The 27,543-nt window shown below is 45.8% G+C and overlaps 13 protein-coding genes across 13 annotated transcripts; 8 read left to right on the top strand and 5 right to left on the bottom strand.

Moving 5' to 3' along the window:
• Positions 1-7,368: 7,368 nt before the first annotated feature.
• SNOG_06099 (hypothetical protein) lies at positions 7,369-8,950 on the bottom strand (the record flags this gene model as incomplete). Its single annotated transcript, XM_001796433.1, has 3 exons — positions 7,369-8,302; positions 8,328-8,498; positions 8,526-8,950. The coding sequence occupies 3 exons, from the start codon at positions 8,948-8,950 to the stop codon at positions 7,369-7,371; spliced, it is 1,530 nt and encodes a 509-aa protein (XP_001796485.1).
• Positions 8,951-10,107: 1,157 nt separating this feature from the next.
• On the bottom strand, positions 10,108-11,607 carry SNOG_06098 (hypothetical protein; the record flags this gene model as incomplete). The annotated part of the gene is made up of 3 exons (XM_001796432.1): positions 10,108-10,226; positions 10,277-11,400; positions 11,462-11,607. 3 exons carry the CDS (start codon positions 11,605-11,607, stop codon positions 10,108-10,110), a joined length of 1,389 nt encoding a protein of 462 aa, XP_001796484.1.
• On the top strand, positions 11,447-11,977 carry SNOG_06097 (hypothetical protein; the record flags this gene model as incomplete). Its single annotated transcript, XM_001796431.1, has 2 exons — positions 11,447-11,497; positions 11,657-11,977. 2 exons carry the CDS (start codon positions 11,447-11,449, stop codon positions 11,975-11,977), a joined length of 372 nt encoding a protein of 123 aa, XP_001796483.1.
• Positions 11,978-12,201: 224 nt separating this feature from the next.
• Positions 12,202-13,248, top strand: SNOG_06096 (hypothetical protein; the record flags this gene model as incomplete). The annotated part of the gene is made up of 1 exon (XM_001796430.1): positions 12,202-13,248. The coding sequence occupies one exon, from the start codon at positions 12,202-12,204 to the stop codon at positions 13,246-13,248; it is 1,047 nt and encodes a 348-aa protein (XP_001796482.1).
• Positions 13,249-13,377: 129 nt separating this feature from the next.
• Positions 13,378-15,162, bottom strand: SNOG_06095 (hypothetical protein; the record flags this gene model as incomplete). The annotated part of the gene is made up of 4 exons (XM_001796429.1): positions 13,378-14,142; positions 14,290-14,697; positions 14,749-15,042; positions 15,091-15,162. 4 exons carry the CDS (start codon positions 15,160-15,162, stop codon positions 13,378-13,380), a joined length of 1,539 nt encoding a protein of 512 aa, XP_001796481.1.
• A 687-nt stretch (positions 15,163-15,849) lies between these two features.
• SNOG_06094 (hypothetical protein) lies at positions 15,850-16,896 on the top strand (the record flags this gene model as incomplete). Its single annotated transcript, XM_001796428.1, has 2 exons — positions 15,850-15,877; positions 15,953-16,896. 2 exons carry the CDS (start codon positions 15,850-15,852, stop codon positions 16,894-16,896), a joined length of 972 nt encoding a protein of 323 aa, XP_001796480.1.
• A 431-nt stretch (positions 16,897-17,327) lies between these two features.
• SNOG_06093 (hypothetical protein) lies at positions 17,328-18,415 on the top strand (the record flags this gene model as incomplete). The annotated part of the gene is made up of 2 exons (XM_001796427.1): positions 17,328-18,113; positions 18,377-18,415. The coding sequence occupies 2 exons, from the start codon at positions 17,328-17,330 to the stop codon at positions 18,413-18,415; spliced, it is 825 nt and encodes a 274-aa protein (XP_001796479.1).
• Positions 18,416-18,833: 418 nt separating this feature from the next.
• SNOG_06092 (hypothetical protein) lies at positions 18,834-19,925 on the top strand (the record flags this gene model as incomplete). The annotated part of the gene is made up of 3 exons (XM_001796426.1): positions 18,834-18,914; positions 18,968-19,034; positions 19,066-19,925. The coding sequence occupies 3 exons, from the start codon at positions 18,834-18,836 to the stop codon at positions 19,923-19,925; spliced, it is 1,008 nt and encodes a 335-aa protein (XP_001796478.1).
• A 143-nt stretch (positions 19,926-20,068) lies between these two features.
• SNOG_06091 (hypothetical protein) lies at positions 20,069-20,880 on the bottom strand (the record flags this gene model as incomplete). Its single annotated transcript, XM_001796425.1, is given in 2 exon segments — positions 20,069-20,703; positions 20,721-20,880. The coding sequence occupies 2 exon segments, from the start codon at positions 20,878-20,880 to the stop codon at positions 20,069-20,071; spliced, it is 795 nt and encodes a 264-aa protein (XP_001796477.1).
• A 348-nt stretch (positions 20,881-21,228) lies between these two features.
• Positions 21,229-22,600, top strand: SNOG_06090 (hypothetical protein; the record flags this gene model as incomplete). The annotated part of the gene is made up of 4 exons (XM_001796424.1): positions 21,229-21,325; positions 21,372-21,446; positions 21,497-22,162; positions 22,236-22,600. 4 exons carry the CDS (start codon positions 21,229-21,231, stop codon positions 22,598-22,600), a joined length of 1,203 nt encoding a protein of 400 aa, XP_001796476.1.
• A 596-nt stretch (positions 22,601-23,196) lies between these two features.
• On the top strand, positions 23,197-23,889 carry SNOG_06089 (hypothetical protein; the record flags this gene model as incomplete). The annotated part of the gene is made up of 2 exons (XM_001796423.1): positions 23,197-23,613; positions 23,824-23,889. The coding sequence occupies 2 exons, from the start codon at positions 23,197-23,199 to the stop codon at positions 23,887-23,889; spliced, it is 483 nt and encodes a 160-aa protein (XP_001796475.1).
• Positions 23,890-24,536: 647 nt separating this feature from the next.
• Positions 24,537-26,246, top strand: SNOG_06088 (hypothetical protein; the record flags this gene model as incomplete). Its single annotated transcript, XM_001796422.1, has 3 exons — positions 24,537-25,480; positions 25,545-25,717; positions 25,822-26,246. The coding sequence occupies 3 exons, from the start codon at positions 24,537-24,539 to the stop codon at positions 26,244-26,246; spliced, it is 1,542 nt and encodes a 513-aa protein (XP_001796474.1).
• A 541-nt stretch (positions 26,247-26,787) lies between these two features.
• Positions 26,788-27,281, bottom strand: SNOG_06086 (hypothetical protein; the record flags this gene model as incomplete). The annotated part of the gene is made up of 2 exons (XM_001796421.1): positions 26,788-27,182; positions 27,254-27,281. 2 exons carry the CDS (start codon positions 27,279-27,281, stop codon positions 26,788-26,790), a joined length of 423 nt encoding a protein of 140 aa, XP_001796473.1.
• Positions 27,282-27,543: the final 262 nt, after the last annotated feature.

Raw genomic sequence — 27,543 nt, 5'->3', positions numbered from 1 at the left:
CAATACTGCTTGCGTTATAGGCAAAATAGTTTAAATATAGAGATAACTAACTAAAGAAAGTAGTAGATTAAACTATGCAACTTAGAAAAGAGAGAAAAGAATAGTTTAATAATAAAGCTATACTGCGCGCAGATCTAATAACTTATAGAGACCTAGTCTTAGTTAGAGACGTTATTTAAGACCTTAATATAAGCAGATTATAAAAACTAGAATCTTACTAGAAAGAAGCCTTTCTGCATTAAGAGGTATCTCTAAAAAAGTAATATATATTCTTAAGGAACTAGATAGCGGCGCTACTAAAAGTAACTTATACTAGTAACTAACTATATAAGTTTTATTAGCGTTTATTATTAGATATAGAAATAGTATTAGATAATAATACAGAGATACTAGACTTAAATAAATGCTAGCAACGCAAAGAAAGGCTAGTTAGAAGAAGAGTATAAGAAAGTCTATACGCTATTAAACTAAGCTTTAGCATAATAAGTCTAAGTTTAGATTCTATATAAAGCTATAGATAATATAGAATAAGAATAGTATAGAGATAAGATAGATAATCTAAATAACTTTTAACTATAGAATAGTTAAAGGCAAAAGAGTAAAGAAAAGAAGAAAATAAAAAATACGCTTAATAGAAGAAAAAGAAGCTACTACAGCATTAATTGCTATATAGAATCTAGCTTATTAAATATATCTTCTAACGCTTTATTATAAAGCCTATATATTAGCATATAAAGAAAATAAGCTTAATAAATAAATAAAGAAATTACTATAGAGTTTAGAAATTATTTTTATAAGAATTATAAGTTTTATTTTATATATTATAAGAGGCAGAGAGAAAAAAGAAAAAAGATATAAGAAAAAGCTATACTATTAAGCTTAATAATATACAGAAAGATTAAAAGAAATCTAGTAAAAAAGGCTATAAAATACTATTACTAACTACTACTTAGGCTGCTACTACTACTACTACTAGAGCTCTCTTAAGAGTAGCTATTAGAGCTATTATAACTATGCTTATCTAAAGAACTACTAGAACTACTAATACTGCTATAATAAGATACCTAAGTATCTCTAGAACTGCTAGAAGTAGAAAGATAAGAAGAATTACTAGAGCCTTACTAATAATAGCTTACTAGAAATCTAGTAGATAGCTAGTAACTAAGCTACTAGAGAGATCTATTCTAAAAAGCTACTACTTCTTAAGTAGTAGAACTAGTTCTATCTTAAGTAGCTTTAGCAATAGTATCTAGCAAAAATATAGTAAGCTAAGTAAAGCTACTTATACTACTACTATTACTAGTATCTTTAAGACTATAAGAAGAGAATTCTACTAAAGAAGAGCATATAGCTAAGCTTAATAGAGAATTAGAAAGCGTGCTATAAGAAGAGAACTGCTTAAGCAAAGAAAGTTAACTATAAAAAGAATTATAAAAAGAAGAGCTTATTACTATAAGTAAACTAAGATCTAAAAAAGCTATTAGAGAACTTAGAGATTCTAAACTAGACTTAATAATATAGCTAGACTAAATTAACTTATAAGCTAATATATACTCTACTAAAGAAGAATCTAAAACTATAGAGCAGCTACCTTCTAATACCTAACTCTAGTAGATAGCTAACCTCTCTAGTATATTAGAGCTAGAATAAAGCGCGCTATAATAATAAGAAGTAAGTAAATTTACTAGAATACTATAAATAGAGTATATAGAATTTAGAGTATTAGATAGAAAGTTCTAGTAATATAGCGTGCGTCTAGATTTAAAATTTATAATCTTAGAAGTAAAGCTAACTTAGGCAGCTTAACTAGCAGTAATAGTATAAGTAAGCTCTAGAAAAAGAAAAGTTAGTAAAAGCTACTCTTAATAAATTATTAGACCCTATAAAAGAAATAATTACTCTAATTTATAATCTAGTAACCTAGATAGTAACTTAAAAGCATTAACTAATTATTAGCGCTAGTAAACTAAGTATATTATTTATTATTATATAAGCAGTAGTTATAAGTATAGTTATTGTTATTAATATTGCCTTAATAGAAGAAGTATATAGCACTATTAGCGTAGCAGAGTAGTAAAGTAACTAAGTAAGTACTATTAGAGCTAATAGTACTGCTACTCTTAATACTATAATTAATAGCGTAATAGTAGAACTACTTAAAGTTTTACTAAGTAGAAAATACTAAGAGAGCCTAGCTCTTAAGAATATAAGAGTAATCTCTATAGTAAAGATAATAAAAGAAAGTTAGCATATTATTATTAGAATCTCTATAGATAATTAAGTAAAAGTAATTAGTATTAGTTAGAGTATTATTACGCTAGTATAAGTAGGCGCGCCTAATATTATTAAGAAACTAAGAAAGAATTTAGCCTTACTTAAGTAAATTAGCTAGAATAGTAGTAATATTATTAGTAAGATTAGCGCTAAGAAGGCTAATTAAGAAGATAAGTAACTATAAAAATATTAGTTAACTTAATTTTAATAGAAAAAAGAAAAAAAAACTTACTAGCTTTAAGTACTACGCAAACTATAAGCAGAGCGCGCTTCTTAGTTAGTAATACTAGAAGCTAAGAACTTTAGCTACTAGAAAAAAGTCTCTTACTACTACTACTACTACTAAATTCTTAACTACTGCAGCTAGAATAAGTAGAGATAGATCTATAGAAGTAGTTAATATAAGCTATAGTTCTAATAGTATATAGAAAGATACTAGAAAGAAGAAGAGAACTAAGAAAGAAGATAGTAAAGTAAGAAGTATAAAGAATAGAGAATATAGTAAAAGCTTAGTATTTTATAGTTCTAGAAAGCATTTGCAGCAGCCTAGCGTACTACTTATTAACTAACTTTACTTTATAGCTACGTTGCTATCTACGTTATAAGTAAGAGAAAACTTTAATACTAAGTTTGCTAAACGCCTATTAGGCTTAGTTTAGTATTAGAGTTACTATAAGATTTATTAAGATAAATAGAATAAATATATCTAGTATATTCTTTTTTAGAACCTAAGCTTACTAATGCGAACGTTATAGAGTAAATAGAGTACCTCTAGCTCTTAGAGCTAGAAATCTAAAGCAGGTATTAGAGCATAATAGGCATTTCTTTTAAAGTAAGTTCTTACTATAGCATAGAAAAAAATAATAGAGGCACTAGCGCTTTATATAAATTAATCTAAGTTTTACTTAAGTATACTTAGTAGAAGCTAGAAGAATTCTTACTTTAATTAGAAGAGTAGCTTAGGTTCTTTATTCTTAGTTCTACTTAGTAGACTCTATTAACTATTAGAGAAGCTTACTAAGAGTTTGCTATTATTATAAAAGAAGAGGCGTTAGGCAGAGTATAGTCTATATTATCTTAGTAATTAGGTTAGTAGTTATAACTATAGTTATCTCTAATAGAAGCTAATAGTAAAGATATTAAGTAGAGTATAGTCTGCGTTATTCTAGTAATTAGCTTAGTAGCTATAACTATAGTTATTCTTAATAGAAGCTTATAGCAAAGGCGCTAGGCAGAGCATAGTCTATATTATTCTAGCAATTAGGTATTATATAGTCTACGCAGCCTTAGGTATCTTATATGCTATTATCTATAATAGAATTCTACTATTAGAAAGTAAGAAAGCCTACTGCTAAAGTAGCTCTATCCTTTAAGTAATAGGAGTAATTTAAACTTAAAGATAGTAATCTACTATATTAGGGTTTAATAAGTTAGAGTTTATTAAGTCTAGCTTCTATACTAGTATTAAGCTTATAGGAGCGCAGAAGCAAAGAGAAGATTATAGAAGAATAGTAATCTACTATATTAGGTTTAATAGGTTAGAGTTATTAGGCCTAGTTCTATACTTATAATAAGCTTATAATAAAATAGAAGTAAAGAGTAAACTATAGAAAGTAAGCTTAAGAAAGCTAAGCTCTTATAGGTAGAAAAGGTATATAGTAGAGTAATATGCGTTAGCATAGAGCTTAAGCCTAATAAGATATTAGGCAAAGTATAAAAGTAGAAGAAGGCAGTTTAGAAGTTAATAAATTAATTAACTACTTTTATATTAAGCATAATCTACTACAATACTATTCTTAGATACTAAAAGCTTCTAGTAATATAGTATTAAAGCTTTCTTATACTATACTAAGATATAGATATATCTCTTAATAATATTTTATAACTAAAGCGCGTATCTAACTAAGTTACGTACTTTACTCTACTAAAACGCCTACGCAGCAATATAGCGTAATACTATAATAAATTTATATACTGCAAATATAAATATATTATTTATTAGAAGCGTTGCTATCTTCTATATTCTCTATCTCTACTTTATAGATATAGATATTATATCTAGTCTTACTATAAGTACTATAGCGCCTCTCTGCGCGCACTTTCTTTAATAGTCTATTACTATTATTATAATAGTTCTCTACTATTATAGTAATTAAGTCTAATACTTTCTTAACTATTAAGATCTTCTCTACTTATATATATTATTATTTACGTACTTTATACTTTATTATTACTTCTATAGCATCTTAAAAGTAGCTTATTTCTTTCTATATTAATACTATATTATATACTATCTGCTAAGCGCCTTTACTTAGCTATATAATCTTTTTATCTATTAACCTTACTATAGAACTTATATAGTTTTATACTCTCTATTAAATAAGCATACTCTATATCTCTATCTTATAAGCATTATATAGTATCTTTGCCTACTAGGCACTATTCTTAATAGGTTATTAATAGTAGAGTATAGGAAGCATATATTAAGCTTTAATAATTACTACTTCTAGATTATATAAGGACTAAGCTAGTATCTTAAAACTCTATATAAATATTCTCTACTATAAACGTCTTCTTAAAAGCAGCTTTAAAGGCTAGTAAAAAAGTTTCTTTATTAATATAGTAGATATAACTGCATGCTAAGACTAAGATACTATTATTATATATGCGCTTTAATAGTAAGCAAATAAGTAATATTAAGTAGCTATAGTAGATAAAATAAGTACGTAAGTATATAGAGAGTAATAATCTTCTTCTCTTTATAGTATTTCTAGAATTCTACTACGTAATAGCTTTTATAGCTATTAATAATAAGTAGCTTATATACTTTAATAGAATACGTATAAGAGTTAAAGTATTTAAGCTAAGTAAATGCTAGATTATTATTTATCTAGCTAGTAGAGCTAACTTAGATAACTTAGTTATATAGAAGGTTATAAAATTAGTTTAAGATAAGAACTTTACTTATAAAGATAAGAAAAAGTAGAATTATCTTCTCTATTATACTAACGCTTTATACTAGCATAACTTACTTATAATTACTAAGCTAGAGCTTCTTTACCTTCTTAAGCTTCTCTAAACTTATTATTATAAGCTAAGAGAATATCTTACTTATTAAGAAGCTAGACTTATTAAAGTTATATATATTCTTATCTATAACTCTATACTTCTTCTTTATATCTTAAACTAGCGTAAACTAAGACTAGATAACTGCTAGATTCTTATAGATAGCTTACTAGTAATTATATAGATAGCTCTAGCGCTTATATAGCTTAGAAGTACGCTTAATAAAGTTATTAACCTAGTTCTTACTAATAGGCTTGCCAGCGCGCTCTCTAAGCAGTCTATTAGCTATATCTTATATATTAGCCTTTAAGATAAGTAGACTATATGTAGAATACTTAAGTATACGCTCTATAATTACTTCTTCTTTTAGTTTTATTAGGCGCTTTATATTTAGTTTATAGTTATATTAAGAATACTTTTTATTATAATAGTCTTAGATAGTTATTTTAGAGATATTATAGATAGCTATAGCGCGTCTAATACTCTAAATTTACTAATTTTATATATTAAGAATAGTAATCTATATATCTACTTTAGTATAGGAATTTTAAGCCTAGCGTTATTAAGATATTATGCGTTACTGCTACGCAGGCGTTTTAGTAAGATAAAGTATATAACTTAGTTAGATATACGCTTTAGTTATAAAATACGTTATAGATAATAAAGAGTAAAGTTATATACTTAGTAGTATAGATACTTTAGATAACTATAACTTACTTATAATTATTTAGCTAAATTATATTTAGCTTTATATAATACTCTAAGCTAGTAACTACTTTTATTAAGCTAATAATGCTTATCTAGAAGCTTATCTTATTAAAGTTATAGATATTATTATCTATAATTTTATACTTAGCTTTTATCTCTTATATAAGCTTAAACTAGGTACTAATAATCTCTAGATCTTTCTAGAGTATTCTTTAGCAATTCTTTACTTAATTAAAAGCTATCTTAAGCTTCTCTATATAAGATATAAACTGCTTAGGCTAGTTCTTACTAATAAGTATCTTACTATATGCAGCTAATAGCTTATTAGCTATATCTACTATCTTATAAAGTTAGAGAGTAAATTCTTTTATATCTAAGTTAAGAATATATTATATAATAGTTTGCTCTTCTATAAAAGAGAGTTTCTAATAGTTTAGTAGTGCTTAAGCTTAATTTAGAATTCTATAAAGCTAATTAGAGAGCTACTAATATTATATGCTAAAGGTAGTAGCAGCGCGTTATAGGCTCTTAAATTAGCCTAAGTTATAAGCCTAAAAAATAAGATTAATTTTACTTTCTTTATATAATAAGTTAGAGTTATTTTAAGATAGCATTATAGTTTATATATAATATTTATAATACTAAGAAAAAGTAGCTAGCTTAATAACATAGCTAGCTTAATAATTATTTACGTTACTTTAATTAAATATTAGAGATAGTAAGCTATATATCTTCTTTAGTATAGATCTTTTAAGCTTAGTATTATTAAGATATTATATATTATTACTATATAGGCGTTTTAGTAGAGTAAGATAGCTATGTTACTTAAGTAGCTAAGTTACTTATAAACTACGTTAGAAGTATTTTCTAACTTAGATATAAGTATAATAAATATAGACTTCTTTATAGATAGCAATAAAATTAAGAATATATAACTAAAGTTTCTTATATTAAGAAATTTCAGGTTACTTAGTAAGATAGATTACTTAGTAGTAAATTATATTATATAAGAGGATTGCTAACAACTAGTTATCTATACTATACTTTAAGTAAGTCTATAGTAACTTAGCAGACTAATATTAAGTTAGAGTAGCTTTAGGCTAGTTGACGTAGATTTTGCGACCATCGCATTCTGTTTGTAATCTAGCCACGTTTGCAGTTCTTAGCAGATTGAGCGACTTTTCAAAGATTGAGCATATTGGCTCCTTGATTATTCTACACCAGACTAAATGGCGTACTGCTAGGGCATTATTACTCGGTTTGAAGATAGAATATAATGCCTCAAAAGGTAATGACTGCGCGAGTCTACACTACGAATCCCTACAATGAGGGGATGCTCTGCGCATGTGTTGTGAACACGCCATGCGGATCCAACTCTGACTTAATCTTCTTCATCTTCGCAAAGTTGTTCCCATAAAGCCGCACACTCCATTCCTCCACAGTAAGCTCGGTATCTCTGTAATTCACGAACCCCCTCAGCGGTACTCCCTCCTTCTTCAGCTGCTCCTGGAAAGGTCTGAAACCAGCTTGCATATATTCAATGCCGTCAGCGGGCCACTGGGTTAGACCATTTGCAAGACGCCCTTCCCATCGGATGAGCCACTGGTTGTTGGAGTACGCCATTGCTTGCTTTGTGTCGTCAACATCCCTAGAAACGCCGCCCCAAAGGTCCAGGAAGCCAAACTCGGTCAAATCAGTACGGTTAAAGGCAAGCGTAGTGTACTGGTAAAGCGCTTTGGCAGACTCGAAGGTGAAAGGCTGGTCGTTACGTAGGATCAGAGCTTGTAGGTACATGCTGCGTGGAGGGAAGGCGTCGACAGTACCGTTGAGCTGTGGAACGGCAAAGTTCTCCATGGCCCAGAAATCCGCCGTTCGCACCGTGGTCGTGGTTGTATTTGGCAAGCGTTTGACGAGACCAGCAAACAGTGTATCGAATTCATCAGGGTTGCCGTAGAAGTAACCGCTACCGTTCCATTCGCCCGCAAGTTGCCATCGCAAGGCGAACGTATCAGGGGCTTTTGTCATGGCCCAGTCCTGGATATCAATAAGGGCCTGGGCGCCTGTGTCAAGATCCACCGCACCAAGTGAGATTGTGAAGTTGGTGACTATATCGAACTCTGGTTTCCATGTGCGAGTCGTCAGAGACAGAATTATACCGTAGGACGAGCCAGCACCCTGGACAGCGAAGAATAGGTCAGGGTTTTCCGTACGAGAAGCAGTCACGACGGTGCCATTGTACAGCATCACTTCAACGCTGTCAAGATTGTCCATAGGAGTACCGAGGAAACGACTTGTTGTTCCAAAGCCGCTCCCCGATTGAAGAGCCCGAAAGACCGACCCAGTTAGCACGGACGTGGGGGAAGTGGCGCCCGTGGTTCTCCCAGAGCCATGTTGCAGCTGGTTCCAACTCGGCTTCCTCCACCATAGCTATTATTGTCAGCATAACGCATCTGGACACTGACCTGGAAGTTACACACGTGAAAAGACGAGTCGCCTTGTCGAAAGTGGTCTCAGTGAAGCGCTCCATGTTAATCACGAGTGCTCCATCCACGCCACCGAGACCATATGCTCCGTAGGAGTGTCCTCCGTTCAGAGCGGACACTTTGACACCCGCATCGACAGCGCATGCCAATGCGACAGCGACCTCGTCCTTGGTGCGAGGGACGACAATAGCGGCTGGCTCAGGTCTGAATCGTAGAGCCCAGGGAGAGGTAATCGTCTGCCAGTTTGTGGCGTCCGAAAAGGTTGTTAAGGAAGCCAGAATGCTGGAGCTGCTCAAGCACTCTCGCAGTTTAGCAGAATCATTATGGGCTGCAGCTCCAGAGAGAAGAGAACCAAGTAGAGCGATGTTCCACAACAGGTGAAGCGCACCTTGAGGTTTGAAAGAACGGCAAACGCCCATGGTGAGTCGCTTAGATAATGAGCGTGGTTAATGATAGTCGTGTAGGCACCCCCGATATACGATATAGCAGAGCGCGCATTGCTTGTCTTATATCTGACAAGGACACAGCCGTCTTACATCCATCTATAGTGTCCGGTAAGTTGGCCAGGAGCAGTTGGCGTGTGTACGTTTCGGCGCCGAAGTACCCATCCTGCCATGCGCCCGAAATGAAGCCATTGCTACTTGTCCATTGGAGGGAAATCACCATAACCATTCCACAGGATCTTCTGGGAGACTATACACAAAAGCCAAGATTTGCCATCAAGTTCGCGCCTTCATGTAGACGCGACGAACATGGTGGGCCTGTCTGCAAGTGCTCTACAATTACCAAGGGCACTGCCTGTTCATGACGTGTTTGCATATGTCACAGCGCACGAAGTGTGTAAGAGGCGCAGTTCGGATTGAATACTTTAATGTTTGCGGATCGTGAATGCCAAAGAAGGTGTGGTTAAATATAGGACGGTTTAGAACAAGTACATGTATGGAATATTGCATCGACGAAATTCACGCTTTCTCATCCGGCCTTGTAACGCTACGGCTATTTGTGCAGGCTGTTCCTGGCAATGTAAGCTTGCTTACTGATATGGGCGGTTTCCGGGAGCTTGGTATGTTTCACTTACATGCTTATGAGTGGACTTTCAATGTCAAACCGAGTTAGGGCTTACCTTAGGAACGCCGAAGAGTCAACGGCGCTGATTCGATCGTCAAAACGACGGGAACATTGCATGCTTCTAGTGTGCTTCCATGAAGATTGCTGGGTATCATTCGATAAATATACACTCAATAGCTAATGGAATACAAGGAGCAAAAATGGTTATGCGCTCTCTGCCCTCCCACCACTACTTTCCCGACTCACTCGTCGTTGGACGTGGGTTTGGGCCGGCGGACGCATGTCATCTCCCTCGGCCTCATCGTCGCCCTCCGTCATGCTTTCAGCGTTGCTGAGCATGCTCGCCCTCTTGCTCTGCCAGGGAAGATTACTCTCACTCGTGCTTGGTCGTGAATTTGAACTTGGCAATTGTGGTCTTCGGGCTGTTTGAGCAGTTCCTTGAGCGAGTTTGGCAGAGCGGAGAGAGTTTTGACGCGACGTCGACAGCGTGGTGGTAGAGCCCGTGGTACTATTGCTCCAGCGTCGTTCGCGGGCTTCGGCTGGGCGCAGGCGGTCGTCTAGGTCTGGAGTTGGTGTGATGCTGCGCGACGAGCTTCTTGAATGGCTTGCGTCTCTCCCCCGTTGTGCCTGCTGCAGTATGCTGGGCCGGCGTTTTCTCGAGGCGTTGTGTGACAGACTGTGACTGTGTCCATGGTGATGCCCGCTCTTCTCGATGTCGCCCGAGCGGCTGGTGAAGCCGCGTGCACGCTTCCATCCCCTCCAGCCGCTCCACCACAGCCAGCCGCCCTCTTGCCTTGCCATGGTGCGCTGCCTGGCGCGGACACTGGTGCGGAGTTCGGCACGTCGTTCGTTCTCCTTGTCCCAGTACTCGGCGCGATATGTTTCCCAGTTCTGTCGGAAGTCGGGGGTAAAGGGCTTAGGCAGGAGGAGCAGTTTGATGTAATCACCGCCAGGGGCAATATCTTCTTCGGCATACTCCTTGCCGTCCTGGACTATGCTGTGACGCGGACGGCCACCGCCGCCATCGAGGCCATGCGACTTCTCCTGCGAGACGTTGATGAAGTGGTATGAGCTGCCGCCCTGCTCGCCGCCCCACAGGCCGCCGGAGAAGGGGCGCAAGAACAGGAGCCATTCGAACAGCTCGCGGTACCACGGCCCACGGATGACGACGATTTTGGCATTGATGCCCCTCAGCCCCCGGTTGGCGACGCCGACCCAGCGCCGCGGCCACCGCACCCCGCGCTCCCACTGGCCTGTGGCCCAAAACAGCAGGGCCGTCACGACGCCGGTGATGAAGCACACTTTCTGCAGCATGTCCACCATCCAGTACTGGCTGCCCCCACGGCCCTTGCCATCTTCGCGCGGCCGCAGGAAGATGAGGTCGAAGAAGATGACGAGGTAGAAGAAGAGCAGCGTCAGCACGAACGTGTTCTGCCGTCGCCGGGCGCGCAGCGTGAGGTACTGGGAGCGCAGGGACGCTTCGAGGATGAGGAGGTTGAGGTAGATTTGCGGCGGCGCGCTTGGAAGGAGCGACGTGGGGTCGGTGATGGACGCGTTTCGCGGGTGCTTGACTGCTGCTGTGCCGTCGTTGGCATGGCGCGACGTGTCGACGAGCGTGGCCAAGTACGCTGGAGACGCCGTCGCTGCAACTGCATGCACTGACGTATGCGGTGCCGGCGCGCCCTTGACTATCTGGTCGAGCGTCTGCGAATCGCCCGTCATGGTGTTGTCGTTGTTGTCTGCGCTGCTGCTGCTGCTGCTGCTGCTGCTGCCAGGGATGGCATGTGATTGTAGCTCCAAGCTGTCCACGCTCGTGTGGGCTTTCCAGCGCTGAGGCGTGCCCAAGTATGGCGCGTGACTACGTCAAGTACTCATGGGCTTGGTCGGAGCATGCAGGTGTGAGTCGCGCAGGAGGAGAGGCGTAGAACGGGTGTAGCGATGGCAGTGCGGCGCGTGGGTGGGTGAATCGTGGATGCAGCCAACACTCAACACTCAACACTCGCTCCATGATGATGCATCGCCTCGCTTAGCTAGGTCCTTGTAGCGGTGAAGACCAGGATTGCTGGCACATCCCCTTCTACTCCACCACACTAGCACCAGACAGGAAGGACCCCTCTTCTCCTCTGCCCTACCCGTCGGTGGTAGTCCATACACACCCTCGGCCCTCTGCCGTCGTGCAAGCCGGAGAAGAGAGGTCGGACAAGGTCGAAAAGCCAAAGTCGGCGGGGTCTGCTGATGTGAGATCCCAAGGACCTCGCGCGCAGTCGGACAAGATTCTCCCACCACGCGGAGGAGACGGAAAAGGCCCATCTCCGATGCTTGGCGAAGCTGTGCCACTCAAGGCAGTCTTGTTGGTATGCGGCTTCTTTGCTCTGTAGCACTGCTGGTAGTAGCCATGACCGTCACACTGCACTATGGACGACACGTCTTGGTCGGACCAAAACAACGGGAATACCATGCCTGTCTTGTGGCTGTGCGATCAAGGTCTTCATATCAACAAAGTATAAGGTTGAGCTTCCCACTGCCGTAATATCCCATCATACCCTAAACATACTCCTTTTGTATCCGTCTAGCTCCACAAGTGCCCTCGCAACCTCCAACAATGTCCGGCCTATCCATGCTCCTCGTCGCCCTCTGCACCCCCATCTTCGCCCTCCCAAACCCACGCGTCCCAACATGGACCACCCTAAGCTCCATCCCATCTCCTCGTCAAGAACACACCACATTGTTTCTACCACCCTCAACCATCGCCATCATCGGCGGCATCATCCCCCTCGACGATCCCACTCTAGTCCCACCCTTTGCTACTACATCGTTGATGCAGTTCTACAACATCACCTCTGATACATGGTCACTCGGTGCCCCAATACCCAAGCCGCTGAACCATATCAACGCAGCAGTAGTAGATGGAAAGATATACGTGCTAGGTGGCTTGACAGACTCTAGCGACCATCGTGGTCGTGCATGGCGTGGAGCCACCGACTCATGGGTGTACGACCCTTCCGAGGATACATGGTCTGACATATCGCATGATTCACTCGGAGCCCAGGGACGCGGAAGTGCCGCTGTAGGCATCTTCAATCGCAAAATCTACATGGCCGGCGGTATCACCGAGCTCGAGTTCTACGGCAACCACACACAAACCAGCGTTGACCTGGTTTCAGTCTTTGATACAGAGAAAAACATTTGGCTCCATGTACCCGAGGGTGCGAGCAAATTGCCAGAAGCAAGAGATCATGCTGGTGGTGCCGTGGTGGAGTCGAAAATGTATGTCTTGGGCGGAAGGAACAACGGACAGGAAAACAACAAGGACACGGTGTTTGTGCTTGATCTGTGCGACTTGGAAGCAGGATGGGCAATCAGTGACGCCCGGATGCCGACAGCAAGGGGTGGTATTGCTGCTGGAGTGGTGGGACACAAGGTATTTACGTTTGGGGGGGAGGGCGACACATCCACTGCCAGCGGTGTGTTCGGCGAGGTTGAGGCGTATGACACAGCGAAAAATACGTGGGAGAGTTTTGAGAAGATGAAGCTTCCGAGACACGGCACCTACGCGGTAGGAGTCGGTAGAAAGATATACATACCGGGCGGTGGGGTTGAGCAAAGTGGAGCGCCGGTCGCAGACTTCGATGTTTTTACTACAACGTAGATAGCATTGTCGAGCATGGTTCTAGGGAGGCATCATATCGTAGTCTGGACAATGGAAACCAGTGGCTGTAATGAGAATCATGTGCTTACATGTAACCAGCTGCAAAGGTCATTTTTCAATCCATTTACATCATCCCAGTCGTCCCTTACCACCACCGTATTTTCCTTCTGGGCCTTCGAGATGCGCGTCCAATACCGCCGATCGACCACCGAGTACTGATTGTATCGCTTCCGGCAGCAGCTTGCCCAACTCTTCTGCGTTGCTTGCATGTGCTGCCCAAATCTCACCGCCGGACGCTGCTTTTGCTATGCCCGAATAGTCTGGCGTGGGCGCGAAACTAATGTTGAGCTCTTCATTGCTCACTTTTGAGCCTTCACCATCCGGATGAACAAGCAGCATGGACCTACGCGGCGCATTCCAACCCTTGTTGTTTAAAACAATGGTGAGGATCGGAATTTTGTAGCGCTGTGAGATCCAGTATACAGAGCCTGGTACAGAGAAGAGGTATGTCCCATCGCCCACAATCTGGCAGACGAATTGCTTTTTACCTGCAGTGTCGGTCGCAAGCTTGATACCCAGTGCACCGCCACCGCTCCAACCGAGGCCGCCTCCTCCACAATTGATCCACGAGCCCGGAAGTGTAGCCTGAATTTGATCTGCGACAAAGCTCGTCTGCGTAACTGCCTCTATAGCCCAGATAGTGTCGTTAGGACACAGTTTCTTCAGCTGAGAGCAAAGGTAAGGAGTTGCAAAATGTCCCTGGTCGTCGAGCTTGGCTTCGCGTGCGATTGCCTCAAGTTTCTGTTTATGCGACTCTTGCAAGGCAGACCATCGCTGTACAAACATCTGGCTTGACAGCTGTTCTTTGAGATGCGATTCGAGGTATCCGTTAAGCTGGCTAAGAGACGTACACGAATCCGCTCGATACCTCTTTATAGCGTTTAGATAGAAGACGGGCATTTGCTGCTTCAGTGGATCAACATCTACGTGAAAGATTTTGGCCGTGTCTTTCGGATGGCATTGCGTATTGATCCAAGGTACGTCGCAGTCGATGACCAGAATGACATCAGCAGATTTGATGCTAGGGTCATTGCCGTACCGAAGACCTAGCCATGCTGGGTGGTTCGCTGGGAAGCACATGTCGCTTCCACCAGTATCCAGCACACGCAACCCCTTGACATTGTCCGCTAATTGGACGAGTTGCTCAACGGCCGCATGGTTTCTTCCTGTGTATCCTGCGATGACTAGTGGCTCCTGTGCGTGTACTAGGGCTTCGGCGATGGTTTTGACTCCGCTGGGCGGGAGAGCCGCGGGTTCGACGGGTTGCCAGTATTCAAGTTCCAGCTTGTATGGGGTCAGATCCTCCTCCATGGGCTCACGTGCGCCGTAAAGATAGACGGGACCTTTTGGGTCGCTCATGGCAAACGAGAGTGCTCGATTGACCATTTGCTACCATAATATCAGCCTCTGGCTCAGTTCAAGTCGATCCCCGCTACGAACCTTGACGTTCTTGCCTGACTTGATCTCGCCGGTATAACGGCAGTATTGAGCCACAATCTGCTTCTGGTCTGGCACATCTTGTATCCAGTGAATGTACTCGGTTCGGCTTCCGCGCATCTCCCCTTCGATCGTGAAAGGCGACAATCCAGCGAATATAAGGACAGGCGCGCGACCGCACGAGGCATTGTGCACAGCAGCTCCGAGCCCTTGAGTGCCCACATCAACGTGTACGATGACGCATTGAGGTTTCCCAGTCAATCGCGCGTAGCCATCCGCCATGGAGAGTGCGACCATCTGTGGAGGTCAGCGGTCATTGATCCGTTCTCAAGGTGTCGTTCGTACCTCATTGGGACACGTGATAATTCTGGGAAACTGGCTATTCTTCTCATTTTGGCCTTTGACAATGGCTTCCATGATCGAGGGATGGTCGCTTCCAAGGTTCACGAAAACGTTGGAGACGCCATATTCCCACAATGCCTCGAAAAAGGCGAACGACGCCGTGTAACTAGCAGATCAGCATCCTTGGTAGCGCATTGTGATGCCGTGTACACTTACACCATTTCCCTGTTCGCTACACTTCTTCTAACTGACGTCGCAGTAGTGGGCGCGTCTCACCTATCACCACGGAAAATCGTAATGGATAAGGAAGAGAAGGCACGAAATGTTCTCCTTTTCAAGGAATGGTCCATCGCACTTGACACTGCCGTGATGGCAATCCGTCCTGCCCCACCAGCGCGGGGGAAAGATGTCGTGGTTGGGGAAGGGCCGAAGCATTGGCAGTCGCGTCGGCATCGATTTCGGCTCTTTTCGGCATCCTCACAGCATCTTCTTCGCGAACATGCACGCGTCTTGCAACACTTGACGTCCCTCGGAGATTCGTAAAATACCTCCAGCGCAGTCTAGCTCAAGTGAAGGGTATTTAATGTTCGATCTCCTGAGCACCTGCTCAAGCGCTGAATGTCAGAGTTGCTGTGATGCGACACTTGCGGGCTGAAACGCGTTTCATCCAGTTCTCAATGGTTCCTACCGGACATTGAAAAGCATCAAATGGTAGCGACTTCCTAAGACCTCTCCAACATTTCTTTGATTTTGCACACTACTATGCTCGCCCCCACACTCTTCGTTCTTTGTTCGCTACTTTCAAATGCCAGATCTCATTCCACAACGTGCAATAACCCAGTATGGCCGATCCGCGTCTGTACAGGGCCGCCAGAAACCTACAAAGTCTTCAACAGCGACGGCAAAGGCCTCGGCGTCTTTGCAGCACATGATCTGGATGTTGGTGACATTGTCATGCGAGAAACACCAGCCATAAAAATAGTACCTCCAGAATTTGTGAAAGGCTCTGGCTATCCCATGGTTGCGGTCGCAGAACTAGTTCGTGCCGAATTTGAGACCCTGCCAGCGCCACAGCAAGAAGAAATAATGTCTCTTACCTATCATGCCACAGCGCATGAAAAGAAAACAATGGACAAGCTTGGTATCATCTTCCGGACCAACGCATACAACTCAGGCACCGAAATAGGCCTCTTCCCCAAGATCGCCCGGATCAACCACTCTTGTCGGCCAAACGCCAGCTACTACTGGAGTCAAACCCTGAACAAACGCATCGTCTATGCAACCCGACGAATCGCAAAAGGCGACGAAATCTTTGTGTCATACATACCACTTCTTTTGACCCAGGAACAACGGCAAAAGCATCTCGACCGCTACGGCTTCAAGTGCACCTGCGAGGCCTGTGCCCAGGAACATGCTGCAATGGAAGCCAGCGATGATCGCCGTACAACGATCAGTAAAGCCTTTGTCGACTTTGAGCCCCAACTAACACTTACTTCGCCAAAGACAAAGAAGGCAACGCAACAAGCTCGCAAAAATGCCAGAGCCAGTCTCAAACTTGCAGAGCTTGTGCACGAAGAGGGCCTTGCCGATTATTATGCCAAAGCTTACAGAATAGCCGCTATCTGTCACGCGCGAGTTAAGGACTGGGAGCCGGCAGCAATATGGGCAAACAAAGGCTATGAGCTCAAATTTTTAGAGGATCCCCAGTCTGTGTACACAATGGAGATGCATAATCTTACCGGCAACTTCATCCAAGAATGGGAGCACGAGTTGATGCAGAAAGCTCAACGACAGGCCAACTCCAACTAGACGTCGACTCGTCTGGCGTATAGACGAACTTCCGAGACCACTATCAACTTGACCACTACACAAATAGTGCAAAGCACATTTCTAGTCCACATGAGGAACACACTTGCTGGGATTCCATCAACCCGCTTGTCAGCGTACCTGTACACCCCTTCGCACACCGTCAACCGCTCTCGACAAGCATCGTCCATATCTCGATACTCCCACATGCTGCGATGATGCGCTAGTATAGCACATCTTTCGCTAAAAATGAGGCTATCCCATTACAGAGCAATCGCGCCCGAGGCAATGGTTCGCGTTGTCGGGCCTGTACAGCCGTTAATTAGCCTAATCCGTAACCATATTTCACATCTCGCCTTCGAGACCTTCGTCGTCCACATCACAACGCTTGCGCATTCCACCATCTCTCACAATCACAAAGAAGGACATTCGCAATGGTGCTCAGTCTTCCTGGCCGTCTCATCGATCGCGACGAGCGTACACGCAAGAAACCGATGCGTATTCTTGTCCTCGGCATGTGCCGCACAGGAACCACTTCCGTCTCCGTCGCCCTACGCAAATTGGGTTACACACCGCATCAAATGCGTGAAGTTCTGATGAAACCAAAGGATCTATCGCTCTGGCAAGAAGGCATCAACGTGACTCTGGTCGCACCAAAAGACCGTCCGGTTAGCTTGCGCAATCAAGCACCATATGGAAAAGCCGAGTTCGACAAGCTTCTTGGCGAATACGATGTCGTTATGGACGTTCCAGGATGTGTATTTGCGAGAGAGCTGATTGAGGCATATCCGGACGCGAAGGTCATTTTAACGACGCGGGGCTATGCGAGTTGGGAAGCAAGCATGCAGGACAGCATTTGGTGCTTGTGTACGTGGCGCTTATTCGCAATGGCGAGATACTTCAACGTCACCCAAATGGCGCCATTGATAAAACTCATGCATTCTATCTTCAAAGCGCATAATGGAAACACGTACGGTGGACCAGGATCGAAGGCCGCTTACGAAAACCATTACAACACTGTACGGACCATTGTGCCCAGAGATCAACTACTTGAAGTCGACCCAGATACGATGACGTGGGACCCATTGTGCAAATTCCTGGACCGCCAAGTCTTCAAGGAGCCGTTTCCGAGGCTGAAGGACGAGAAAGCAATGCGACAATACTTGGAAAATGCCTGGTGGGGCATGGTGCAGTATTGTGTGCTGATGCTTGTTCTGCCTGTCAGTGTAATATTGCTGGCAATCGTGTTCTATAATCATGTAGACGCTTTTAGGGAGATGAGGGACGAGTATATCCTGATGCCCATCAAGGCATATTTAGATAGCTGAGGAGATGAAGTTGCGAATTTGTAGGCGTCATGTCCGACTCGTAATGGTTTTAGCGCCGTATGCGACGTGTAATATTAATGAATCCATTTGCACATCTCTTGTTTTGTTTTAACCTCTGTGGCTTCTCACCCACATGTACGTGACATCCAATGTAGTTTATCGCGTACAACTTGGAAGAGCTGAAGCAACCATGATTGACATTGCATTCGTATAATGCAACTCGATACATATGACTGTATCCACATGCCTTCCTTCTCGATAGTCAGACCCATCAAAAAAAAGAAGAAAAATGCCAGTCGTGCCTGAGTCATGGTAATCGATTTCTCGTGATGATATTACAACAGCACACAGTGCGCATTGTACACATGGATTGTAGATGAAGGAAGTACAGTCAGACTACATTAACTCTGTTAGTATCAAATACACATTGTGTACCAACATCTCTCAGAGTAGGGTCACTGTACAAAGCCATATATCGACCGTCAAAGTATAATAGTATTCCTCATAATTCTCACTTGAGCAAACATTTGAACATGACAAATTTCCTGGCGTACCAACATCTTTGCACACTCAGTCTACCCTGGTAACTTCATATAAAATCTACAGCCCAACATGACAGGTTCAAACACCGCATACTCTGGAGGACTGATCATTGTCACCGAGATAAACTATGTCACGCTCTATCCCTCAATGGTCAAATCTTTGACAGTCGATCTCTCTTCTCTGGCTACGCTAACTGTTGCTAGTCCGACTTTGCCTACCAGTACTACACTGTTCCGGAGCGGAACGGCAGCGTCTATCTCTCGCTCAGATGTAACCTCGTCTATAATGCTCACGTCGTCAGCGCAGTCGTCGATGACAACCATGTCGGCATTTCCTTCGAATACTGCGGCTGCCGAGCACCAACTCAAGTCTGATCATAAAGCTTGGAACGATCGTATGGCCAGCCTCAGTCTAGCGGCCATTATTTTCATGGTTCTACTTCTACTCAGCCTGATGGTTTATGCTATTTACCAGCGGATTCGCGGTAAGTGCCATACCTGTCAGGATAACGAGAGACAAATTGAGAAGTACAAGAACGGTGAGCTCAAGCGAGTTTCTCCAGACATGGTTAAGAGTCGCGGACTGGCCCAAAATTCATGCTATGGGACGCCTCCCGATCGGGATGCAGAGTTAGGCGACCCTAATGAATCACCAAGCCCGGCCAAAGTGTCTTTTTGGGACCGTGTGAAGAGTGTGTTCAAGTCGAAGGTTCCAGATAATGACAACCAAATCCTATCCTCTGCTTCAGACAAGGAGCACACCATCGGTGGTCGCCCAATCTACACCGAAACAAATAAAGACTTTGCCCATCGCTCATATCTTCCAGCAGCACCCCCACCGCCACAAGCGAGGGACTACGACCCCGACTCGCATCTGAATTATGCGTACTCACCTCCGTCGCCAAGCATATACTCACGACCTGGAGCAAGTGACGTGAGTCCACCACAGGAGCAGTACACAAGGGGTGACGCATCTCATGGTAATATCCCAGATGACCAACAGCTAACATCTTACTACGCTTACTTGGAGAATGTTTGGGGTCAGCACAAGGACACCAATATTGCAGAGAACCAGACATGCACACAGTATCGGTCTCGCACGTATGGCGGGTTACCCCACCCAGAAGATTTTGACGACGTGTACTTCCGGGATGGTCGTTGAGCTATGCACCGCAATCTCATAGGTCCAGGGGTCTTCATTTCGTACCAAATCAACCCATTCTTTCAACGACTTGTATCTGCAACCTTTTTTCCCCACATGAACGCATGACCTAGTGATAATAGCGAATACCAAATTGCTTTCCGTCAATACATTCCTCCCTCGTGCGGCCTACCGAAACGCGTAGGTGTACCGTCATCCCTTCGACTCTCACAGTAGGAAATCCATCCATTCTCGTGCCACTTCCTCAAATCAGTGTCCTCGGTCGGCTCGAGTGTGACTGCATTGACACTCAAGTAGTATGGTTTCGGGTCTGATGGACCTATTGTTCTCCACACTGTCTGCAGGTTCTCCTTTTCGGATCCCTTCGTCGGATCGGCCCACTTCTCGACATCGAGCTCGACTTGCTCCCAGGATCCGCCCAGGCCCAAGACGCGCACGCCGCAGTTCTTGCAGAAATACCACCCGTGCTTTTTCTCGAAGCAGCGATAGTCGCCAAGATCTTCCGGGTTTGGTGATATGAGAATGTAGTGCTCAGTAGGGTTGATGGGGCGCAAGTGGAAGTAACCCATCTTCTGACATGTCGAGCAATTGCACTTGTAGATGCGAACGGATTCGGTTTGGTTGTTGTGTGTGGACGGAAATTTGAGCTTGACTTGGTACTGCACGTCGCCGCAATGACATGATCCGGGATAGGCTTTGAGTTCAGACATGGCCAATACGTGATCGTAGCCACGGAGGTTGTGACACTTCTGGATGCTGGAAGCGTAGTACCCACGGTCTGATTTTTAAGCTTACCAAGTGACGTGTTGTGCGCTGATGCTGCTGGTCGTATTTCCGGAATGCTTTGTAATGGGCCTGCATCTGCGTCAGGCAACATCGATACGGGCTCGCGCAGCTCGTAATGAAGGTCAGAATAGGCTTTGAACGCAAGGAAGCAACCAGTCAAGTCTATCATCGCTGTTGTTATCTCCATCTAAACGCTCCATAGGGTATGACTCGTCTGCCATTACACAAGTGCTACAGTTGGCGCACGTGTTACCTTGGAAGATATTATCCGAGCAATCGAATGTCTTCCATAAATCAGTGGGTCTCGTGATCCAGATTTAGCCATCGACTCGGATTGCGCGCAGCAATGCCATCATCCCTAAGGTACCATCGAACACAGCCAGAGTTGGAGGATTGTTGGAGCGGGAAGCTCCCCATGCGCGGCCGCCGAGGCTTCGGTATCTAGCGCACGCGCCACGTGCATCAAGTCGAACGCCCAAGTCTCACACGAGCATCTCTTCCGCAACACCCAGCTGCAATGAGCGCTTTCGCCGCCATCGGAATTGCTTTCTCCTTCGTGAGCACGATATGGATACCGGCGACCCTGCTTTGCTGCATACCATGGGTGCAGAAGCGTGAGTGTGGTCCACCGGTGATTGGCTGGCGGCTGACAGGTCACAGAGATGCTGTATTTGCATTGGGTCACCTTCTTCCCTGGAAAATGGCTGATGGAACCTGAAAGAGCTGGATTTCTGAGTATGTTGGAAAATTGAAACGAAGTGCGGAACTGATGCTCATACCGTCAGAGAACCAGGTCGCACCCTTCCGCATCGCGACAAGCGACAGTGAACAGCTATTCACGTGGCTTATTGCGCCCCTGGGCGTCTATGCTAAGCATCTAGAGGATTTCATCGCTGAGCCATCCAGTGTAGACAAAATTGAAGACAAGCTAGCCTTCAGACTATTGCAAAGCGATCCGGAAGCGCGGCTGCTTGTATATTTCCACGGCAACAGCGCGACTATAGCTCAGCAAAGGCGAACTGAGGAGTACAGATCGTATTCATCAGGAGCCTCGGGAAAGATGTTCGTCTTGGCGTTTGATTATCGTGGTTTTGGCAGTTCTTCAGGGACACCGTCCGAGAGGGGTTTGTTGAGCGATGCGCAAGCGGTCATAGACTGGGCACTGAACACTGCAAAGATATCGCCGGATCGCATCGTCCTTCTGGGCCATTCCCTGGGTACGGCTGTGGTTGCAGGCATTGCGCACCAGTATGCGAAGATCGGCATAGAGTTCAAAGGGCTGGTTTTATGTGCAGCTTTCACAAACGCAGGAGGGGCATTTGCGTCGTACTCGATAGGAGGCATTGTGCCCGTTCTCGCGCCCATCAAATTATCGTCAGCCCTGCAAAGGTGGTTCAGTAGCAAGATGAAGGATACGTGGCAGAGCGACGATCGTCTTGCGGAACTTGCGCGTATGTCAAACATGCGTCCACCCGAATGCGGATCAAACGGAATCAAGCCAGAACATACTGACCAACATTCCAGGTACATGCTCAGGCCTTCAGATAGTGTTTATGCACGCTGAAAACGACACGACGATGCCATGGGTCGAGACTGAATCCTTGTTCAAGTCGACTCTGCAGGCGGCCGTTGAGGGAGCTTCGCCTTACGGCGGGATTCCAAAGGATCTCAAAGTCGTCGACCTCGGCGAGGCTGGGAGACAAGAGGTGTGGCAGTGCGGAACAAGATGCATCCAGAAGACGATCGCCAAGCATGGAGGTAAGCGAGTCTGTTCCCAGCACCCAGCACCCAGCATCCGGCTATCGTTCGGCACCGCGTTCCGGAACCGCATCCGTTGCACAACGACGACTGGATGCCTTCCCATTCCTCTTGACGCTCGCGATTTCTAAATGCGGATTGCTTCATGAGGCGTTCCAGTCGCACGTTTCAGCGCTGAAAACCGATGCCATCGCAGTTCGCACGCGGCACTCTGGTGCCACAAACCCGGTTTTGTCTATGCTGTCATTGACTTGGATGCCGCGGCAGCCGGTCGCTAGTCAGTTCCAAGCTAACGCTGCTAGGCCACAATGGAATGATGCTATTCGCGTCACTTGCTCTTACAATTCTGCAACTTTTCGGCCTCGCGGCGCCAACGACAGGCTTGTAGTGGCTTGGTACGTAGGTCTTGGTACGTAAGGCCGGCGGTTCATCTTGTCTTAGCATGGGGCTGTTATGCGTCACTTGCGGACGTGCTCTGGTGACGTTCCTTAGGCTGGTCCGCAGCGATCCGTACAAAGCCCACTGTGAAGCACTGCCATGTTTCGCGAGGCACATATCTTTATCGTCACTCTGCCCTTTACAGGGACTACTCCGTCAACCGTGATCTTCCTGTCGCTTCCTGAACATTCACGTCACCGGTCTTTAGTTGTACATATCTTGGGGAAAGTCGCCACTTTCGCTATCACGTCGTCACACTCCAAGTACCTGAACGGAAATAACAGCAACAATGCCAGCCGTCGCCCACCTTACACGCCGCTTGCTAGAAGGTGGTAGCTCTGGAGGTATCTCAGCAACATCAATTGGCCTCATCGTTGGCCTCGGCGTGGTACCCGTCATCATCTGCGTCTGGGTCGTATCATGGCTATTCTGGTGCTATCCCTACGACCGATCGTGCTGTTGCACTCGCCGCAAGAAGAAGCAACAGCTGGACGAAGAAATCAACCCCACAGGCCATCGCACTGGACGCAGTCTTGATTCACTGCACGAAAAGGCAGCGTACCCTATGCCCGCTGGCCAAGCACCAGTAAACTACCGCACCGAATCTGGCAACCCAGGCCGCTTGCAAAAGACGGATCCGAGATTTTCCGTCCAGACGGCAAACAGCTCGAATACGATACACTATGTGCAAGAGCCGAAGCCGTTTGTGTGAAGTTTGAGGCAGGGCACGTTTGAAGATGTACAACGAAGCCGAAACGCGAACGCGTTCCCCACTACATCGGGTGTGAAGCATCCGATCGAGCCTTGGAATGAAGGACGACGATCCAAGCAAGTACGACGATGTGTCCCACGACAGAAGATGAAGCCGTTGTCATGGCTGGCAAACATTTTTTCATGATGCGCTACTGGTCAGCAGCAACAATACACTTACGACTACGAAGACAAGATACCCAATACCGGCGTTGAGATGGTGCAAGTTTGAGCTGGAAATGCTCGGAAAGCGATGGATTCGCGGAAATGCAATTCGGTGCAGAAGGGCATGGTGTAGATTAAATGCGTGCCAGGTTGGGCGTCCTGTAGGGCGACACATTTAGGAAATCAGATTATGACTAGGGAAAGACAGAATATACCCAAGTGATGAAAGCTTGTTTGAACTTGCCACGATGCCATTTTTTATTTAAACTGTTTGGCCCTGCCATGAGGTGTAGATGGCTCACGAAAGGGCGTGGTCGGCTGGTTGGATGAATGGAAGGTGTAGCGCAGGTTCTGAGAAGGCATGGAGCGACTAGTCGTTGCCGTCGGTCAGATGTCCAGCAAGTCTTCACTAGAGAGAGTCACATGCCGCTACCTGGCTGACGTAGGTAGCTGGATGCACTGAATCTGAGGCGATGATATGTGTTCCTCTTCAACCGGCGTCCGAGACGTGCTGAGGCGGGACGAGCAACGGACAAGCTTATCGCCGCGACCTCGCACCAGCAGGCGACAACCTTCGCAACGGCGGATGACTACGTCAGCACAAAATCCATACATAATCAACGTGTCGCCGCACAACGCCTCGGGGGTCCTCCTGGGGTGTTTGCGACTTTGACCACCGCCACGATATCTCCCATCCACTCCCGCTCGTGGCGCATGCTGCGCTTGTATCTGCAGGCCCGACCGCGCGCAACGAGCGCCATCCAGAAAGCAGCGGGATTCGGGGGCGCCAGCTACATAGGGCTGAGTCTGAGCAGCGCGCCGATCCGCATCGAGGGCAGCAAGAGCAACGCGACCATGGCTGCACAAGAGGGACACGACGCCGCGAACGAGGGCGGCGGCGGCGGCGGCGGCGGACAGAAGGCGATGCTGGCGAGCCAGCGGGCCAAGGAGCAGCAGCCGCAGCAGCAGCAGGGCCAGGAGGCGGGGAAGATTTCTCGCTGGTTCCCCTTGACCGCATCTGAGGGATTTTCCCAGTGGTGGGCAGGCCAGAGCCCCATGGCGACCGAACACCGCGTGCTATCCTTCATCCCACACCTCCAGAAACCGCCCACGCACACCGACACAGGCGCCGCCGCCACAGACCCCGCCGCGCCGCCCAAGAGCCCCGAAGCGCACACCACGACGGACAGCGCCACCGATCCCCATGGCCCGCGCCGCTGGAACTCGCAGATGGTCGAGCTGAGTGGCAAGGGGCGCGCCCTCAACGAGTTCTCCGTCGAGCGCCTGGGCGAAGACGTCGACGAGAACCTCGTCATGCTGCATGGCTACGGAGCAGGCCTTGGGTTCTTTTACCGCAACTTCGAGTCCCTCTCGCGCGCCGAGGGCTGGAAGGTGTATGCTCTCGACCTGCTGGGCATGGGACGCAGCAGCAGGCCCAACTTCAAAATCCACGCCAAGGACAAGCAGGCCAAGATCGACGAGTCCGAGTCGTGGTTCATCGACGCGCTCGAGGAGTGGCGTGTGAAGCGCGGCATCGACAAGTTCACGCTGCTTGGACACAGCCTGGGCGGCTATCTCGCCGTTGCCTATGCCCTCAAGTACCCGGGACACCTCAACAAGCTCATACTCGCGAGCCCCGTCGGCATACCCGAGGACCCGTATGCCGTCAACGAGGACATGCCAGATCCCCACGAGTCCACCATGGCCAACGAATTTACCCAGGACGCCTCCCAAGTCCACAACGGCGTCAAGCCCTCCCACCGCTGACAACAACAACTTTATGAACCAGCGCAAGAAGAACGAGAATGCTCCCGCCAAAAGACCCGCCCCGCCGACGCCTACCCAGCTGGCTATACTACCTCTGGGAAGCAAACATGGTCTCGCCCTTTACATTTGTGCGCTGGAGCGGACCTCTTGGGCCTCGTCTCGTGTCTGGCTGGACCTCTAGGCGATTCTCCATGTTGCCCGAGGAAGAGGCACAGGCCCTTCACGACTACAGTTACGCTCTCTTTCGCCAGCGCGAGATCCTCCGAATACGCATTGGCATACCTGCTCGCCCCCGGCGCTTTTGCCCGCAGTCCATTGATCCGTCGCATCCAGGGCGTGGGAAGGCAACACATCCAGTCACCCTCTCCAACCACTGCTGACACTTCGCAATCTGGCCCAAAGGAAAACGGTATTCCCATCGTCTTCATGTATGGTGAAAATGACTGGATGGACGTTGCAGGCGGCTATGCAGCTCAAGAGAAGATCAAGCAAGAGCGCGCCCTTCTGTCGCCAGAAGAGAAGAAGAAGGACCAGGGTGATGCCAAGGTCATCATCATAAACAAAGCTGGACATCACGTCTATCTGGACGGCTGGGAGCAGTTCAATAAAGTCATGTTGGAGGAGATGGATGACGTAAAGAGGCGGAAATCAACATAGTCCTGTTTAGGAATGATGCATTGGGCTGGCGTTAGGGTATCAGCATTACAGCTTATCTGGGATGAATGCGCATGCGACAGCTTCATGTGAGAAGTAGCTGTTCTTAGATGGGATAGAAATCTTGCATCAATAAAAAAATTGAACATTTGAATAACCTTTTGCACTGCTCTTAGACTATAATTGTTATACTAGTTAGCAGAATATCGAGCTGCTAAGATACCGTAGCTAAGTGAGTGAACGATGCTCATGGATTGTTACACATCTAGTAGAGAGCTAGAACTTGTCAATGGCTTGGACGATCAAAGCACACCTCGAAGATATCTAGACACCTGTGCGGACGATATAGATTGTTTTTGGAATCACAGAATGATAGTAGTATTTGGAAAGCAAGGATGATCAAGACATGGCTAGACCACATCACAATGTACACAATTTCATTGATCGAAGAAGCACCGTTAGTCGAAAACCACAGCTTGGAAGATCAAACCTGGCTGCCCAGATCTACACCACTCCGCTCCCTCATCAGTGGAACCGACTTAGTCTACCCTCTAATCTCTCCCATAGTAAAGACTGGCCGCGCAAGCTCACAGTCACCCTGAACCCGAACCGCCAACCTATCTATCTCAGTAGCTTTACCCTTGCCTTTGGCCGAGGTCTTCGTCAGGGTACGACGACGCTTCACACAAACGAAGCTAATGGTGAAGATGGCAACGAGCGAAAATGCTGCAGCGGCTATGCTGATGGCTGCGATAGTCTTGTTGCGAGACGGGGGGTTATCGGGGATATAGTTACCAGTCAAGACGCCATGGTCGACAGTTTTGTGAGTGAAGGTGATGTTGGCCTTAGAATTGTGGCCATCCAAGGACGCGTTGTGATGGCCAGTGCAGTTGTGGCCATGCGGGCGTTGCACGATACACATGGAACAAATACGATCGGCTGGATGCTTATACAGGCAGTGTGGACAATGACAACCAGGTGGATGATGCTCACTCGTCGTGCAACTGTACTCATTGGGCGAGGTATGGTTTCGGCCATCATGACGGATGAGTACAGTATGACGAATGCATTGCGGACAACAACACCCAACCGGATGCAACGTTCCCATCTTACTCAAAATGTGATTTGTTATATTGCGATGGATCGGCATCGCCTGAAGAGTGTCTGTGCAGTTGTGCTGGGCAGGCACTTGAGCTGTGGGATGTGACATGGTGCTTGAGAGGACCGCAAAGGCAGAGAAAGTTTTAGTAAAGTGCATCTTCTGTGTGATGATGGTGTGACTGGGCGAGTATAGAGATTA

This window comes from Parastagonospora nodorum (assembly GCF_000146915.1).
Source record: "Parastagonospora nodorum SN15 chromosome Unknown scaffold_8, whole genome shotgun sequence".
Classification (NCBI taxonomy): Eukaryota; Fungi; Ascomycota; class Dothideomycetes; order Pleosporales; family Phaeosphaeriaceae; genus Parastagonospora; species Parastagonospora nodorum.
This window is presented reverse-complemented; position numbering and strand designations above follow the sequence as displayed.